This window comes from Corvus moneduloides, chromosome 6 (genome assembly GCF_009650955.1).
Source record: "Corvus moneduloides isolate bCorMon1 chromosome 6, bCorMon1.pri, whole genome shotgun sequence".
NCBI classification, from domain to species: domain Eukaryota; kingdom Metazoa; phylum Chordata; class Aves; order Passeriformes; family Corvidae; genus Corvus; species Corvus moneduloides.
In genome coordinates, this window is record NC_045481.1 from 15,001,632 (window position 1) to 15,020,955 (window position 19,324).

Genomic DNA, 19,324 nt, shown 5'->3' on the forward strand with positions numbered 1-19,324 from the left:
TCACAGCTCTTGCTGCCAGTGGATGCCCCATCTGGGAGTGGACAGCCAGGTACACATATGACAGCACTTACTACTGCAGCACAACAGCCTTTTAAGCCCTGCACCCATTAGAATCATCACTGGCTTCACCTGGAGGCAATCAATCCCAGCCATGGATAAGCAGGAGACAAACCAGGCTAGATTACAAAAATTCTGATTGTCATGGTACATCAAGCCTTGTCCTCCTGCCTTAGTGGCAGCAATGCTATTGGAAATTCTGGAAATTATGCAAATTATATTCAAAATATTTCTCTGTAGTTACTTCTTCTTGTACTACTTGACTTGTTCATAAAATAGTAGATTCAGGCACTTGAGATGTATATGAACGTCTGATATTAAGAAACAGTAGATTCAGTTTGAGGAAAATGGGTTTGAATCTAACCAGAGTGATCAGATAGTCATGAATAATAAGAAGTCACGTGTGAAACATATTCAGTAAAGTTAAGTGTCCAGTAAAACTAGTTTTGACATCATACTAATCTCTAAAATTATAATGTGTGAGTCACAGCCCTTAGATGATCTTAACCTTTACTAGAGGATACCCTGCTTTGTGTTCAGCAGCATAAACAACTGAGCAGGGACCTGTGCAGACGTGGTGAATACAACAGAACCCTTTTGAATTCACTGTAAGTAACGTTTTTGGTTTTTTTAATGTGGAAAAATTGTCAAAAACTATATTCAGGACAAAAATTTTCAAATAATCAATTGAGAAATTATCTTGTTCATATTCAAGTTTTGGTTTAAAGCTTCTTGTATTGTTTAATTATGATGCTGGTTTTTTTAAAATATAAAAGGTAACTCCTCTGTGATATTGCCATATCCATAAGGCATAACTCTCCTTAGGAAAAACACTCATTTCTAAGTGTTTTAAATTAAGTAAATTGATGATAATAACAAATGTAGGGCGTGAAATGAAATGGAAGTGGGGACTTAAGGATTGCTCTCTAAAGCATCTAGAGAAATTGAAAAAAAAAAAAAAAACTGTGGCTAAAAGAATTAGAGTGATGGTGGGACAAGTCACAAAAAAATCAGAGCTTAAATATAAATGTGTTCTAGATATGAAAGTGCAATCTGAAAGTGGTTTGTCATGTGGTTCAGGCCCTTCCTAGCCATAACAGTATTTCTATGACCATATATTCAGAGTGTGAATTAAGGAATATTTAGAGCATCTATTATTAAAGCAGAGATCAGCATTCTGAGTTCACTGGGTTTGGGAGAAGCAAGATGATGGATAGTGGAGAACAGAAATGTGGGATCATGGTGGGAGCTGATAAGGATTCAAAGCTTTTACAAGGCAGAGTCTGCATTTCTCAGCGCAAGTAAAAAACCTTAGATATTTTTCCTCTAGAGCAAACTTTGTTTTATAAAAGGTTCTATAGGTAAAATGGTCACATACCACAAGAGGATGTTTTGGATTTCCAGCTATTCCACATCTTTACTTCTCTCTATTGACAGAAGTTATTGAACCAATTGTGATACAGTATTAATTTCTAGAGGTAAAAGTATTGCCATAGATGTGGAATGAATGGTTTCCATGCTGCTCTGGAAAAGGCTTTCCTGTTCTATCTGTATTTTTTAGTATCTTTGGTCCTCCAGAATTTACTCACTCATCTTCACTTTCAACCAAAGCAGGCTTCTCTGCCAAATCACTCTTTTCTATCTTTCTGATGATAAAAACTGTGATTGCTCTAGAGTTTCTCTAATTTTTTTTTTTTTTTAATTTTTTTAAATTTTATTTTTAGGCGATTTGATTCGGTCACTGGGCTGGACATGCCTTTGCAGGCAGCAGGCACACTTTATTTCCTTTTGTTGCTCTATGTATATGTGCATTTTCCCTTTCTTAATAGGCAACACTGTATTTCCAGGGTCTTGGTAACATCCTAATTTCTATTTCTTTCTTTTGTTATTTTTGTGGAAGTTTTTTTTTCCTTTATTTGTGCTCAATTGCTCAAGCTTTATGAAATCACCGTAAATGTTCATCACTTCCTTATTAACAAGTGCTTTTGCTTTCTCTTAAGTGCCTGCATATGTGTTTACATGCAGTCCATTCAAAAATGTTATGTTTTAACTTTCACAGAAGAGGAATATTGTGCCTTTTTTCTGCTTTGATTTTTCATCTGTTAAATTTCCAAATTTAACTGATTATCCTTGACTGGCTCCCTTACTTTCTGCTCTATAGACCTGTATTTTTGACTCTTTTATCACTTAAAGCCACATTGAAAACAGAATATTGGAAAAAAAACAGTTTAAAATGAATTGTAGCTTAACTTTAATGAGGGCGTCTTTGGAATTACCTCATCCCTCTTGGACTTTAATTTTTATTATTTCATAACCACTTCAGCACGTTGAGTAATTTTCCAGAGTCTGCTTCCTTGAAATAGAAAGCTTGTTTCCCTCAATTTAAACATCTCAGAGTCACTAGTGCCAAGCTAACTCTGTATAGTGAAGGGATTGATGTAGTGCTAAACACAAGGTGAAAAGATTTGTAAACCAAATGTAATTTTTCTTCTCTTACAGAATCACAAAAATATGAAGAAGTTGCTTTTCCTGTGTCTTTTACTTGTTGGAATCCATTCCAACAGTTATTGCTATGAGCCCTATCAACAAGGGGTAAGAAACCAGAATCAAAGAGGACAAGGAAACCGAAACATGCCATTGCAGAGTGTAAAGAACAGTGTTTGTCGATTTGCATGTTGTTTCTACAAAGAGATTTCTTCTCGTGAAAACAATGGGAATGTTTTCTTCTCTCCTTTGAGCATCTCTACTGCCTTTGCAATGCTGACTCTGGGTGCCAGATCAGACACCCTGACACAGATTCTTAGGGTCCTTAGCTTTAACCCTCGTGAGATTTCTGAAAATGACATACATGAAGGTTATCATCAACTCATGCAAATGGTAAACAGAAGGAATGGGGGGTTACAGTTGAATATGGGAAATGTTCTGTTTGTGCTTGATCGACTGAAGCCACAAGAAAAATTTTTAAGTAATCTCAGAACCTTCTATGAAGGAGAAGCTTATCCTATGAACTTCAAGAAGTCTGATCAAGCCCAGCTAAAGATCAATGAATATGTAGCAAGAAGAACCAATGGGAAAATCAAGGACCTTATAAATAACCTTGATCCACTTACTGAAATTCTCCTTATTAGCTATATTTATTTTAACGGTAAGATATACATATCATATTCTTCTATTCCATAAATTATTTCCTCAGGTCAGTCTTGGACTTCACCTGTTTTTGCAATATGGCTTTGCAGATGGGCTCATATCTTGTTTTCCTTTTGGTCCTCACTTATATTTAATTAGAAACAAAGCTATTGGAGGTTAGGTTCTACTTGACACTGATGACTTGTAGCAAAATGTATGGCAAATTTTCCCATATCTTTTAATATATAACCTTCTTTCCTTCAGAAGATTAAGTGAGCTATATGTTGAGGAAGGCATTTCTAGGCAGCAAAGCATCTAATCCTATACAATCTAGTGGGATTCAAACACTTTCTTAAATGCTTGGTTGAAATTCATTTCTGTGGATTTCAATCCAGCTGTTATTTTTGTTCAACTAGTTCAGAGTTAAATGAAAAGAATTTTATAAAAGGAAAACTTGTCATCTTATCAAATAGAAAATATGTTTCATCTACAGCTTTGCTGTTACTGTGTATATTTATGTATTCAAAACTAAACATGCAACAATAGCTTTAGTTTCACACTCATGTTCTCCTTATTTTTTTACTAACTATGCCTTTGCCGATCGCATGTCTGTAGTCCTGGTGTGCCTAGAGACATAGGTTTCAACCTTTTTTTTTTGATTTGCAGATTCTAATATTTTCCAGTGAAGAGATGGACCCACCAGTATCAAATACAAGCCTATTCACAATAAGCTTGTTTTTCTTAATTAACTTGTGCAGTCTGCTTAGATACAGTCTACAGATCTTCCCAGAGCTTTTCAGACTTCTGATCTAATGAGAAGAGGATGATCAAGGCTGTAAGGCTCAATCAGTGGTCTATTAACAGATATTGCATCTTATTTCAAACTTTCTCTTTCTTACTGATTACATGCTGAAAGCAAAGTATTTGTAGTCAGGAAAATAATATTCTGTAATTTACCTGATAAAAATATCATCAAGCTTTTCATTGAAGGGGAGATGGCATATTAGATAATTTTTTAAAGAAATGTTATCCTTTTAGAACTGTTAACCTGGATGCTTGTACTTTCCAATATGAGGCTTCCCCTGAAAATAATTAAGAACTATGTTTCTGTTTTGTTTTGCTTTCCATCTGTGTCTCTGCTCCTTGCATTAATGCCTGATGATTTGGCCACAGCTTAATGGAGCTAATTGAAATACAGATGACTGATGTTTCTTAGTTCTCTTGAAAACACACTTCTTTGTTTCAAACAGTGTTTTTATTTAGGCTTTTATTAAGCATCAGGTTCATCTTTCAAAACAGGAAAAAACCTGTTTATTTTTCTTTTACTGAAAGGTGTTTGAAGAATGAGCAATACATTTAGTAGCACAGTGGGGACACACACCTGAGAAACCTTGTATTAAAATAACTTTGTATTACAGGTTACTTTTACATGTTCTAACAATAAGAGTTGTTGGGGTTTTTTATTAGATGTTCAGTTTACTACTGCAAAGATTTCCTAATTCCTCCAAAGGTGGTGGAGTTTCAGTTTAAGATCTCCAATTTTAAAGCAAATGGATTAAAGAATAGCATTAATAGCAATAATATAATAACAATTTTAATCTTGAAATCAAGAGTAGGTTAACGATCTAGAGCTGGGATTAATCTGGAGAGGATTTTTAAACCTCAGTTAGCTGTATAACTGGTCTATACTTTTAGGTGCTTGTCCACTTCTTGTGCATTACAAACTTCTTGCACAGTACTGGTGACTTTTTTTGTGGTCTAGCATAGTACAGAAGTCCTTCTCCAAGGACAAAAGTCTGGCAATATTTTCCTGACTCTGAGCTACTGGACATGTTATTCCACTATTCTACACCAGTCCCTTTTCATGCCTTAGTCAAGCTGGCAACAATAAAGAATACTTCAAATTTCATTTTGCCACTTGAGCACTGTGAAACTCTTGAAGGAAGGTGCCTAGAAGGTAGCCACCTATGATAGAGGTGAAAACAGGAATAAGAGTCCCTTTGAAATAGGAGGAAAATATTAATGAATATCATATCTGTCTAATATGGGTGTTAACTGATAGTCATGGTTTGGGACTTTAATAATCATCTAGTTCCAACCTCCCTGAGATGGGCGAGGATACCTTCTACTACATCAGAGTGCTCAAAGAACTGTCCAGCCTGGCCTTGATCACTGCCAGGGATGGGACATCTACAATTTCTCTGTTCCAGCCTCACCACCCTCATAGTGAAGGATTTATTCCTTAAATCTAATCTAAATTTAAATTTGCCCCCTTTCTGTTTACCGTCATTCCCCTTTGTCCTATCACTCTCTGCCTGTATAAAAAGTCTTTCCACATCTATAGGCCTCCCTTAAGTACTGGAAGGGGCTCTAAGATCTCCCTGGAACCTTCTCTTCCCAGGCTGAACAACCCCAACTCTCTCAGCCTGCCTTCACAGGAGAGGTGCTCCAGCCCTCTGATCATTTTGATGGACCTCATCTGGAGTTACTCCAACAGGTGCACGTCCTTTTTTTATTGGTCACCCCAGAGCTGAATGCAGTACTCCAGATGGGATCTCGCCAGAGTGAAGCAGAGGTGGAGAATCCTCTCCCTTGACCGGCTGGCATCACTTTTTTTGATGCAGATCAGGATGTGTTTGGCTTTCTGGGCTGCGAGCACACATTGCTGGGCCATGTTGAGATCCTCATCAACCACCAGCACCAAGTCCTTCTCCTCAGGTCTGCTTTCAGCTCAGTCCACTATTTGTCCAGCTTGCATTTGCGCGTGGTATTGCCCCAACCCACATGCAGGACCTTGAACTTGGCCTTGTTGAACTTCATGATGTTCTAATGCGGCCACCTCTCAAGACTGTCTCACTCTCCCTGGATGGCATCCCTTCCCTCTGGAGGGCATACTTTCCTTACAGCATATCAACAAAATGATGCCATCTTGGTGTCAATGGCAAACTTGCTGAGGGTGCACTCAATTCCGCTGTTCGTGTCACCAATAAAGATATTGAACAGCGCTAGTCCTAACATCAACCCCCGAGGAGCACTGGTTATCTCTGATCTCCTCTTGGACAACAAGCCATTGTCTTAAACCCTTCAAATGCAACCATCCAGACAATTCCTTATCCACCGAGTAGACCATCTGTCACACCCATTTCTCCAGTTTAGAGTCAAGGATGTCACGTGGGACAGTGTGAAATGTTTTGCACAGCTCCAGGTAGATGACATCAATTACTCTTCCTTTAGCACAGTTTACCCTTAGGGAAGTCAGGTTGTCTGTCACCAATCACTTCCTAATTTTCCATGTGTCTTAGCATAGTTCCCAGGAGGATCTGCTGCATGAGCTTGCCACTGAAAGAGGTGAGAAAGCCTGATAGTTTCCTAGCTCTTCTTTTTCTTCACTTTTTAAAAATAAGAGCTCTCATGTCTCTTTTTCAGTCAGTGGGAATTTCACCGGACTGCCGTAACTTCTCAAATATGATGGATAGGGGTTTAGCTGTTTCATCTATTTCTCTCAGGATCTGCAGATGCATTTCATCAGGTCCATTAACATGTTCATCTTCAGGTTCTCTTTATGGTCTTGAACCTGATCTTCTTCTACAGTGGACAGTTTTTCATTCTCCCAGTCCCTGCACTTGCCAGTAAAGACTGAGGCAAAAAATTTTATCAGGTACCTCAACCTTCTCCATATTCTGAGTAACCAGGTTTCCCATTTTCTTCTGGAGGGGTTTCATGTTTTCCCTAGTCTTCCTTTTATCACTGTCATACCTATAGAAGCTTTTCTTGTTGCCCTCGATGTCCCTGGCCAGATTTAATTCTATCACACCTTTAATTTTTCTAACCTAATCCCTGGAGGCTCAGAAAATCTCTTTTTATACCTCCCAGGTTACCTGTCCTTGCTTCCACCCTCTGTAGGCTACCTGTCTGTGTTTGAGTTCACCAAGGAGCTCCTTACTCGTCCACACAGGCCTCCTGTCATTTTTACCTGACTTCTTCTTTGTTAGGATGGATCACTCCTGTGCTTGGTGGAGGTCATCCTTGAATATTAATAGAATCATAGAAGGTTGGAAAAGACCTCCAATATATTTGAGTCCAACCTTTGACTGAACACCACCATGTCAAATAAACTATAGCACTAAGTGACAAGTCCAGTCATTTCTTGAACATGTCCAGTGACCATGAATCTACCATATCCCTGGTCAGCCTGTTAAAATGTTTGACAATGCTTTCAGTGCAGAAATTCTTCCTGGTGTCCAACCTGAACTGCCCCTGGAACAGTCTGAGGCCATTTCCTCTTATCTGGTCACTTGTTGCCCAGGAGAAGAGCCTGACCCTGACCTGGCTACAGCCTCCTTTCAGGCAGCTGTAGAGAGCAATGAGGTTCCCCCCTCAGCCTCCATTTCTCCAGCTTAAAAAACCCCATCTCCCTCAGCTGGTCCTCATATGACTGACTCTCTAGACCCTTCCCCAGCTCCATTGCCCTTCTCTGGACATGCTCCAGCCCCTCAATGTCTTTCTTGTCATCAGGGGCCCAGAACTGAACACAGGATTCGAGGTGTGGCAACACCAGTGCCAAGTACAGGGGGAAAATCACTGCCTTGGTCCTGCTGGCCACACTACTGCTGACACAGAATGCCAGGTGCCATTCTTGGCCTTCTTGGCCACATGGGCACAGCTGGCTCATGTTCAGCTGCTGTCAACCAGCACCCCAGCTGCTTTTCCACAGGGCCACTTTCCAGCCACTCTGCCCCCAGCCTGTAGTGCTGTTTGAGATGGTTGTGACAAACAAGCTTTCTTGGAGCCCTCTTCCCTCCATGGGTTTATCCCAAGCAGATCTCTGAAGAGGCTAAAGTTTGCTCTCCTGAAGCCCAGACTAGTGGTCCTAACATCCTACTTAGTTTTCAATCAAAGTTTTTTTGAAATCAGTTAGTTTTCCCTGAGTTGATCACTAGATAAATGTTGTTTAAAATTTCAGGACTGGTGTCACTCCTGTTATTGTGCTTTTTTTCCCCCTTAAGCATAAAAATGTAAAAGTCCTGTGTGTTATCTATCTGATGATAGAAGTCACTATTAATGAAGTATATAAAAGTGTATGAAGTATATAAAAGTAGCAACTTTCCCCTGTTCAGAGTATTGCAGTTGTCAATGTATGCTTTCAGAGACCAAGACATGCACTAAAGTCTCATTTCACTTTTTCAAAAGCTATTTAATAGTGCAGGCTATGTCAGATGGTGGAAACAGCAGATGATATTTATTTCATTTGTAACAAGCTGCATAGTAATCAATGTTCAAATAGAAATCAGAAGTCAAAAGGGGTTGCATCTTGTTCCATTGTTTTCTTGATGCCACTTATCTTACTTAGCATCGCTGCTCTACTTTTGCCCACTACATTTGATAATACATTGGTTTTGCTCTAGAAGGCAAAATTTACTACAGAAGAGCAAGATTTCTTAAAAATTAAAATAAAAACAAAGAAACCCTTCCAAAACTCCACAATTTTCCCCCTTTTAAAAAATTTGCTCAGCCTCTTAAACGTATGATGTGAATACCTGAAATTTGGCTTAGAAATTCCTCTCTACTAGGGATAAGAATCTTTCAGAGTTTCAATGTAGACAGTTTGTTTGACCATGACTAAGTGAGAAGCCTTTGAAAGTTTAATATGGTGAAGATGACAGCGGAAAAGGTTTCTGCTGTTGCTGTTTTGTTTTTTAACTCAGCAGTCTGGTAAAATTAAGTTCTTTATGACTCTATACATCATCAGCTAATGTGAGGTATCAACACTTCTCTGCAAGTAACTCAAATCCCTTAATTTCTCTGGGGAATTCATCCCTCGTGCCACCCTTTACAAGCCTGTCTTTGGTTCCTAAGAAAGTGAGAGAATCTTCTTTTGAGCTTAGATAAAGGCTGCATTATATGAGGGCTTTACATATAAAAAAACCCTGTTATCATGGAGGAAAAGTGCAAGGTAGAACCCTTGATAACTCATCTAAATGAAGGATTTTGCAGCCTGCTGTAAGATCCGAGGGAGTGTTTTTACTTCACATTCTACCTACTGTGTGTTGCTATTGAATTATTCTGAGTATTTAGTAAGATTGTGATCATTGCAAATCGGTTTGTCTTTGAAGCTGATCCAACTGTACCAGTTTCTGTCATCTAAGAATGTGTCCTGTGTTAATATGTCCTATGATTTCATGTCCTCAAAATATCCTGTAACTTTTTCTCTTATATTTCAAGCTGAATGGGAAAAACCTTTTGATCCAAAATACACTAAAATGAGCAAATTTTTTGTGGATGGAAACAAGGCTGTTGAAGTCCCGATGATGTTTGGAATGGGCCTGTTCAAGCACGGCTATGATGAGCAGCTGTCTTCCACTGTGGTGCAAATGGATTACAAAGGAGGTGCTTCAGCATTTTTTATTCTGCCTGATAGAGGAAGAATGAGTAAGCTGGAGAAAAGATTGTCTTGCGAACGTATGTTGAGGTGGAGGACATTAGTCACAAAAAGGTAAAATTCTGCAGTTCTTGGTTCAGATGGTAGGCAAGGAAACAAAGGAGCTGGGGTATAACACAGGGTCAGTATGTCATTTTTAGTTCTGCTTTAATCTACAGAAGAAATCCCCTGACCAAAGTTGAATCTGGCTCTTTACTGTGTTTTCACATTCGGTACTGCACACACTGAAAACCTTCACAGATTAGGACTTTTGCTATTTCTGCATTTTTTTTCCATCTTCAACCCTCAATAGGCCCAAGTTTTTGGACTTAGACCTCATCTCACTTTTTTGTGGGGAGGTCTTCTGCCTTCTATTTACAAGTAAATGCCTACCCCTCCAGCCTTTTTTCTTGTCTCTTTCTTAATTTCTGCCTATTAAAATTAACAGTAATTGTACAGTTAATGCTGAAATAACAACTTCCATTCTGCAGTTGTGAGGGCAAAGATCAATGATAAGGGTATAGAGCAGAGCCATTTATCCAGGCTCTCTGTGGACTTAGGAAGGCAAAATTGCAGTAAGCTACACTCAATTCAAGGTAGCTTTGAGACTAGAAGGCAGAAAGTGTATATGCTTTCAAAAATTTGAGTCCTTACATTCAGTGTTGTGTATGGCAATAGTCTTTCTTAAAATATGTGTACAAGCATAGGTACAACACCTTTACAGTATCAAGCCCTTGTATTCATTCATGAATTTGATGTGTCACATTAGTGACCTTCACACATAGACATTTGAAAATCATGTTTTAGATGGTCCCTTCTCAAGACAAAAATTACGTCTGAATGCAGGAACCCAAAACTCTGATTCACTGTTAAATATTTTTAAAGGAATCTAACTTCTTTTTCATATGGGGGTAAAAAACAACAACAACAAAACCAGGAAGAACTGTGTCATTCTCTGTGCACCCTTACAGTTTTGAAACTTCTGGGAGTAGCTATGTGGTTTGTGACTACAGGACAAATAAGATGATGAATCAAGATCCTTATGAATAATTTTTGCCAAAGAATTGCCTTTACAATCATCAAGATGAATACTAAATACAACTGAAGGGATTTGTATTCCTTCTCTCCATCTTACAATATGAAAAAGAATCACTGTCAAAGACAAGTTTGTTTCATGCTCCTTCCTGTTTTTCACCATAATAAGTCTCTTACAAAATAATGACACAAACTCCTCCTTTCCCCTCTAGTTTTTAAAGCAATTAATTGCATCTGCTATTATTTGGAGTCTCTGGGAGGTCTTAATAAAGGAAAGTATTCTATGGAATAATTTAAAGGCTGTGGACTACCTATGTTTGTCACTTCTTTGCCTGCAAACTGATGTTGTTATTAGTGGCAGAAGTATTGTGAAGGACATCTTTCATTACTGTTGGCTGACAAAAAGGATAGTGCTGAAGTGTCACCAGTACAGACAGCTGAGATCTTTTAAATGGCTGAACTGTAGGGAAAACATCACTTTCACTTCTGGAAAGTGTATCCCGCTGCTTGCTTCCCTTAGCTGGTTGCATTGCTACTGTCTGTCTGTGGCTTTCCCTTTCCGCTACATTGGAAGCAAGTGGGGGCTTCTGAAGGAGTGTCTTTAGGAAATAGGAAGGCAGATGATTCAGTGATAGCTGCATCCTCATTCAGGACAGCAATCAGCGCAGACAGAAATCAGAGAGAAGTAAGAGATCAGCAACCTGTTATCAATCCACCAGCACTCTTGTTTCTGGATACAGCCACAGTTGCATTAGATGCAGGTGCAATGCTGGAGGTATGGGCCTTTTCCTTCCCACCTGCCCACTGGATGACTTTCTCTTTGGCTAGCTTCATTAAGTGCTCCACATCTCCCTGACCTAGAGCCCTGGAGAGTTGCCCTGGTTTCTCACCAGAAAATAGAACCTAATGTCAGCACTATCACTAACCTGTGTCTCATTATGCTGCTTCTAGCTGTAAATGTTGGGCTTTACTTCTGAAAAGTAATTGCTAGACACTTATGGGAAAAACAAGGAAGAAATGAGTCAGAAGCATAGAGCTTTGGTTAATTTATGGAAAGCAGCAATCTAGTCACTTAAAATTGAGTAAGTCAGACACTGGGCTTGACACAGAAAAATAATTATCTATTGACTAACTACATCCTGTAAATGTGCTTTTGTATTTTATTTTGCCGTGCCTTCTATCACTGCTTACAATTGTCCTGCTTCTTCAGTGGATATAGTTTTGTATTCTCTGTCCTGTTTTATATGATAAATACACAAGGCCAATATTTTTCCCCAAAAGTAACCAGTTAACTTGAATGTGTTCAGTTTTTTTGTGCTCAGCTTGAGACACCTAAAAGAATCTCTTGTTCACAAGGTGAATCCTCTGCATCCTCAGTAATGGCTCATGACTAAGGTGCTTCCAGCAGATTGCACAAAAGATCACTAACTTCTGAAAATGTACATCTCCTATGTAGGCAAGAGAGGGCCTGCAGGCAAAATGTCTTCAGGGAGAAAGCAAAATCAATTTGTCACTTGTGAGTCTGTGTTATTCTGTGATAACTGACCAAATGTTTCACCATATTCTTGCACTTCTTTTCTGGCAGCTCAGTAAATTTATATCTTCCGAAATTCACGCTTTATGGGACATATGACCTAAAAGATACCTTATATAAAATGGGCATTATGGATCTATTCACTGATAAGGCTGACCTCTCTGGGATCACTGGGCAGCCCCAGCACAGAATTTCCCAGGTAAGTCATACTGCTTTTAGTTTTATGGGGTCATGGTTACAGATACTTGCATCACTTCTGTACAGCTATTCATGGTGCAAAACTCATATAAAGAGGCTTTGCTTCACATGAAAAGGCAGTTGTTGGCATACAGAGTATTTTGTCCACGTTACTTGCACTGTGTGTGCAATCGGGTTGGAGCAATTTACAAGTCTGTAATTTTCAATCTAGGTTATTTTGACCTGCATGGGGCAACCTTATAAAATAGATATGACCAAATCATCATCTATCCACACCTTGGTACCCTCCTGCAGGGTGTTGTTACAGTCACTGCATGGCCGCCTCTGTTTGTGTCTGACTTCGTTAGCCTGCTTGTGTGCAAGTAGAGAGCTGTAGGGTGTATCACTGCTTGTATTTTATGGAGGTAAGGGGACAGGAAAAACACTGCTTGCTTTTAAACTGTTTGGGGGAAAGGAAAATGCAGTTATTGCAAACATTTGGCTTCAAGCATATGAACAATAACTGCCAGGTCTAGGCAAAAGCTACAGATAGGTCATGCTTCAATAAACCTAGAGTTTAAAGCTGACAATCAGTGCAAACTTAATTGTCTAATGAAGAAAACAACTGCCCTCATGACCTCAAGTGGACATTAGTGATTCAGGATCTGTCAGTGTCTTGATATTGAAAGGTAAAACTTTTGTGTTTCTCTGCTTTAACCCTCCATTTCTGGCCCTTCATCTTTGCCCCCATTTTTCCCAAAACATGAAGAAACATAGGAAACATAATTTCAAATTTCTATTCAATGGGCTAATCTGCATGCTATTTCTTCAACTAATATGAACTTCAAATACACAGTTAAATATGATCTTACTCTGTTAACATTTGGTCTAGCTGTACAGATCTCCATGAGTTGGATGCAAGGAATAAGAAAAGAAACAAAGCAAATATTTTCACTGGCAGGGACGTGCCCCTCCACTGGAGTGCAAGGTTTCCTCTCTGGGGATAGAAAACTGTGCTGCATGTAGCTTGCTAAATTTTTTTTCCCCCCTAACTTTGCTGTCTTTAAGCAGTGGACTCACACCTGTCCATCTGATGCTTATTTCTTACTGATGCCTTTTCCTGGTCTTAAAATCAAGAATCAAACATGGTTAGAAGGGAAAAAGGGATTTTACCAGTGTATATATTTTAAGGATCCTTAGGTGCACCACGTTCAGGTGGAATGCGTTGAAATGCACACCACAATGCCCACCCCCAGAAGATCTGGTATAACATTATAGGTCTTACTAATTAGCATATCTATCAAAAATTCCCCACTCAGAGGCTTGAATGAGCCCCCCTCCCCAAGGAACCTTCCCCTGGATGGTTCTCTCTCAGTTTACAGAATGTGTTCTGGAGAGGACCTTGGGGTCTGGGGCACACTGATCCCTAACTACGAAGCTTCTAAAATGTTTAGTCTCCTAGCTTCACAAAAGAAGTCTAAGAATGTAGGCCAAAAAACACTAAGAATACAAAAGCTATAAAGAGGTATCTAAAAGGGGTATAAAAGAAAAGGCAAAAAATCATCATGGTATCATTACCAGTAACTTCTTCAGGCACTTTTAACTCTCATTCTTATTTAGATGACTAGTTTTGTACTCCCTTGATTTGTAAAATGTCTGTTTCTTCACAGGCTATTCATAAGGCTGTGGTAAAGGTGGATGAGACTGGCACTGAAGCAGCAGCTGCAACAGGCATGGAAATAGTGCCTATGTCCGTTCCAGTTACGGTTAGATTCGACAGGCCCTTCCTAATGGCCATAACTATGGAAAACACTATGCTCTTCATGGGAAAAATTGTGAATCCTCTGAAAAAAGATTAAGTTAATGTACAAGTTAGCTATGTGGTGATGACCACTCTTAAATCAAGTATTAGACCTGATGAGTATGGCATGGCTACAGAGAGGCTCTCCACCTCTTAACTGATGTTATTCACTGTTTTTTGTAGATGAGATTCTTCATCAATTTAAGTTGTCATAGTTGCATGTTTGGTTAGGCCTTGCTGCTTTTTTTTTTTTTTTTTTTTTTTTTTTTTTTTTTTTTTTTAAGAAGGTTGCATTCATGCAGAACTGTCGTTCGCTCTGGGACAAAATAGGCCTGTGTGATACTGACAGCATTGATACATCCTCTAGCAGGGAAGATGAGGAGCATGTGGGTGGAGAGGGTTGTGTATGTCTGCTTCTTCCCTCATGGCTGCCTTCTCTCCTATTTTTTTCATGTTGACTGACAAATAGGTATAAGTTATGTCACTTTACTATTTGTGTCCATTCTCCTACCAACATGAAGTTCATAACTAGCATAGACCTTAACATGCATAATGCTTATTACCTTGCATAGTACCATTGTTGTCCCGTGAGTCTCTTACACCCTTGCCTGCCAGCTGTTGTCCCAACTTGGCTGCTGCAAAGGGGTCTCAAAGAAGGTGTGTTTTTCCCCTGCAGATATATACTCCCCTGCCTACCACTTCTGTGAAATCTACAGTGTAGACTCATTCCATGGCAAACTTTAAAGGTTCTAAGAATTTGATCTAAGAAAAGAAGAGGTAGATCTGATCTCTGCAGTTTGGTACCCTGGAGCCAACCATTGTGAATCAATATAGCTCAGAGAAGCTAGAAGACTGCTTCTAGCTTATGCCTGCACCTAAAGTAGCTTCTAGAAGTTCCCAGGCAGCAGGAAGCACAAGCAATCTCCCCCTGGTGCCAGTGTCTGCACCATTACTCTCTGTACCTGGGAGATTACCCATGTTAGTAAGCGCCATTCCAGTATTGTTTGTAGGATCAAGCACCCTACCAATAACACCCATATCCCATCAGTGGCACTTGCCATGTCTCTTGATATAACCCCTTCTGTGTCCAGACTGTCCAGTAATACAACATTGGTACTCCTTTTCTCATCCGCTTCATGGTTAGTATAGCCACAATATTATAAAGAGCTGTTTTCACTATTAAGAGACACTATAATCAGTCACACTCATAATGAACATGCTTATTTTATTTCTTTGTTCACTTTCTTATCTATTTTTTTTCTTCTGGTTTTTACAATATCTATCATTATTTTATTTCTTTGCTCACGTTCCTGGTATATATCTGATCTCTGGTTGCAGGAGGGGTAAATTATTGACTAAAGTGGGTTAGTCTGTTAATAGATATTAAGCACTTACACCAGTCTTTGTACAGCCTTGAAATATGCAGACAAATATACTATGGTAGAACAACAACAATGAATAAACATGACATTAAAAAGTTTCTAATTTTGCTATGTTACTTCTATAATTCAGAGTTAAGACTTAAGTATGGTTCAAACACCTTTTTTTTTAGTGTGTCAACAAATAATTATTAATTTACTGCTCATATACATTAGATTGGCACAGTAATGCCAGTAAGGAGTTTCAGAAAGTCCTCTGCCTTTAGCCTGAGCAATAAACAGTAAGTTATCTCTGCTAGGCAGAGAACCTTTTGGGAAGGCTGGGCATTCATTTCATGCAAAGATGTTTATTTCAAAGCCTTTAGAAAGTGTGCTGCTTCTACTTGATCAGGTGTGTAGCTTGTGTGTAGCTTCTTCTCAGCTCTCTTCTAAAAAGCTCTCTCTTGACTCCCTCTAATAGCTACTTTATCAGTCTTGGCATGTGTTTTGAGTTGTAGTTTCTGTTATTCCATAAAAAACTACAGGCCATCTGTATCGTACCTTTTTGGGTTTTAATAGATTACAGCAGGGAAACAAGAAAAGTGCTTAGAAGCTGTCAGCTTTCTGAGGAGGAACCCACTTCCAAATTAAAATCCCAGTGAAAAAAAACTCATCTCTATGGCATTCAAATAAGGCAATAATAAATTTTGTATTTTCCAAACTGAAAATGAGATGTACTAAATTTGCCTATATCACTGGATCCACAGCAAACCAAGACAGGGTACTTTTCTACAGTTTCTTACAGATATTTGTAATCCACACCAATCTAAAGGCACTGCAGATTTTCCTAGGTCACAGATAGTTTTCTGACATAACCAGATCTTGCAGCTCGCTTTCCTGTAAAAATGTACAGCAATGCATTTGGAAGCAAATCCAAGAAACCCTAACTTGAAAAGGGGGGGGAAAAAAAGCACATTCACACAGAAAACTAAACTAGAATTAAAAAGAAACATTTCAGAAATAGAAGTCATTATCAGATCAGGGAATGCCCCCTTGCCAAAAAGAACAATCCCAGAGCATTAAATTTAAAACTGTAATTAGAAAGGACAAGGACAACTTTGAGGGAAAGAAACTTGCAGAAGTCATGCCACAAAATAATATACTCTTTTTCAGAAAGATTATTTCAAAGAGCCTGAGGGGCCAGTAGATGTTCGAAGTGTAAAAGAAATGTTCAAGGGGGGCACTGGCAAAACAGAAAAGTTCAATCCGTTGCACATGTCCTTCCTTTGCAGTGGTTGGGCTTAAACCCCTATTCCAAGTTGAACTAACAATAGAAGAGTATTCAGGGGGAAAAAAATGTAGTCAAAGAACAAGTAACAACATATTACTCTGATTGTTTAGTATGTGTGCAAGAGCACTTATCTGTCTCAAGGAAAATGTTAAGCTTTCCACACTGATGCAACAGTTAAATTGTCTCCATACCACAGTAATAGGAAGTGACAAGTTCAATGTTCAATTTTTTCAAAAGTATGCAGGTGAGCATCTGAAGTGCAGAACAGTTAGTTCAAATTCAGTTTTTGTGAAACTGCTGAATTTGTAGTTCTATGAATAAGTATGAAAAAATATTGAATAACAAACATGACTGTCATAGAAACATAGAATCTTCTAGTTTGGAAAAGACCCTTAAGATCAACTCTAGCCCTTAATCTAGGACTGTCAAGTCCAACCCTGTCGCTAAGTGACACATCCACACATCTTCAAAATACTACCAGGGGTCGTGACTCAATCGCTTCCCTGGGTAGCCTTTTCCCATGTTTGACAACCCTTTCCATGAAGAATTTTTTCCTAATACTCAATTTAAACCCCCCCACCAGAGCAACTTGAGGCCATTTCTCTTGTCCTATTGCTTGTAACTTAGGATAAGAAACTGACCCCACCTGGCTACACCTTCCTTCCTCCTTTTAGAGTTGCAGAGAGTGATAAGGTCCCCCCTCAGCCTTCTTTTCTCCAAGCTAAACACCCCAGCCCCCTCAGCCACTCCCCATATGACTCTCTAGACCCTTCACTGGCTCCTTTGCCCTTCTCTGGACATGCTCCAGCCCCTCAATGTCTTTCTTGTCATCAGGGGCCCAGAACTGAACACAAGATTCAAGGTGCGGCCTCACCAGTGCCAAGCACAGGGGGACAATCACTTCCCTGGGCCTGGTGGCCACACTATTGCTGACACAGAATACCAGGATGCCACTGGCCTTCTTGGCCACCTGGGCACAGCTGGCTCATGTTCAACTGCTGTCAAATGGCATCCCCAGCTGCTTTTCCACCAGGCAGCTTTCCAGCCACTCTGCCCCCAGCCTGTAGCTTTGCAGGTGGTTGTTTTGACTTGATGCTTTGGGACACAGTTTCAAAGGCTTTACTAAATTCCAGGTACACAACATCCACAGCCATTCCTCATTCACTCAGCTGGTCACCTTGTCAGAGAAGGAGGTCAGGTCAGTCAAACAGGACCTGCCTTTCATAAACCCGTGCTGGCCAGGCCTGATCACCCAGTTGTCCTCTCCATGTCATGGCACTCAGGAGGATCTGCTCCATAACCTTCCCTGGCAATGAGGTCAGGCTGACTGTCCTGTAATGCCCCAGATCCTCCTTCTGGCCCTTTCTGTAGATGGGCAGCACATTTGCCAACCTCCATTTGTCTGGGACCTCCCTTGAGAGCCAGAACTGCTGAAATGATTGAAAGTGGTTTGGTGAGCTCTTCCACCAGCTCCCTCAGTACCCTTGTGTGTGTCTAAGTGGTGCAAGAAGTTGCTGACTCTTGGATTATAGGGGCTTCATTCTTCCCCTATGCCTGCCTTGCAGCTCAGGGGTCTGGGTACCCTGCGAACAACTGGTATGAATATTAACAACTGGGGCAAAGAAGGCACTCAGAATCTCAGCCTTTTCTTCATCCATTGTCACAATCTTCCCTCTTGCATCCAATAAAGGATGGAGATTCTCTTTAGCTGCTTATTGCTAATGTATTTATAGAAACATTTTATTGTCTTTTACAGCAGTAGCCAGAATCCTTTGCCAAAGAATTCTTTGAAAGAGTTGATATGTCCACGTATTACAATGGTTGGGTTGGTATATGTTACATACTTCCGAAAACTTATAAGGCTCCTCAGGACAGGAGCTAAAAACAATCGTACACTAGCAGGGAGGGAATAACCTTTATAAGCAATGAGTTCAGGTGTGCATTATTCAGAGAAGTCAGAGATGATGTGGGACTTTAATAAATTGTGACGTGACACATTTTGCTCATGGTTTCACCTTGTTCATTGGGAAGGCTCCCACAGTACGCAGTGGCTGGCTGATCAGAGGAGAATCACTGTCACTAAATACGAGACAAAGAACACAAGGAAAAAAGCCCTTGGTTTATACTCGGCATGATGCCACTCAGGACAGCGATTTTGCAGTGATGCTGGATAGGCCCCTGAATATGTCTTTCCTGTGCTCAGTGACAAGGAAAAAGGAAACCAAACAGTGGGAGATGCAGAGAAAGGGAGAGAGAGAAAGGAAACCTCCATGTGCCCCTGTTCCATGATATGCCCACAAGGCATGCTGGATACTGAACTACATGAATCTTTAGTCTAAGCTGAAGGTACCCATTTTATGTGGCCTATAGGATGGGTTATGTGTATATATACACTATATATGTATTCTACTGTGCATCTATAGGCTCTACTTACAGCCAAAGCCTAAGTGGGTTTTTTTCCTTTTACTTTGCCCGAGCGAGTCCAAGACCTTTTAGGGCATTTTTATTTCCTCAGTTAACAGCAACA

The 19,324-nt window shown here is 39.7% G+C and overlaps 1 protein-coding gene across 1 annotated transcript; it reads left to right on the plus strand.

Moving 5' to 3' along the window:
* The first annotated feature begins 545 nt into the window (after window positions 1-545).
* On the plus strand, window positions 546-15,630 carry LOC116445851 (serpin A3-4-like). The gene is made up of 5 exons (XM_032112923.1): window positions 546-665; window positions 2,557-3,202; window positions 9,406-9,676; window positions 12,222-12,369; window positions 14,018-15,630. The coding sequence occupies exons 2-5, from the start codon at window positions 2,569-2,571 to the stop codon at window positions 14,204-14,206; spliced, it is 1,242 nt and encodes a 413-aa protein (XP_031968814.1). The 5' UTR covers window positions 546-665; window positions 2,557-2,568; the 3' UTR covers window positions 14,207-15,630.
* Window positions 15,631-19,324: the final 3,694 nt, after the last annotated feature.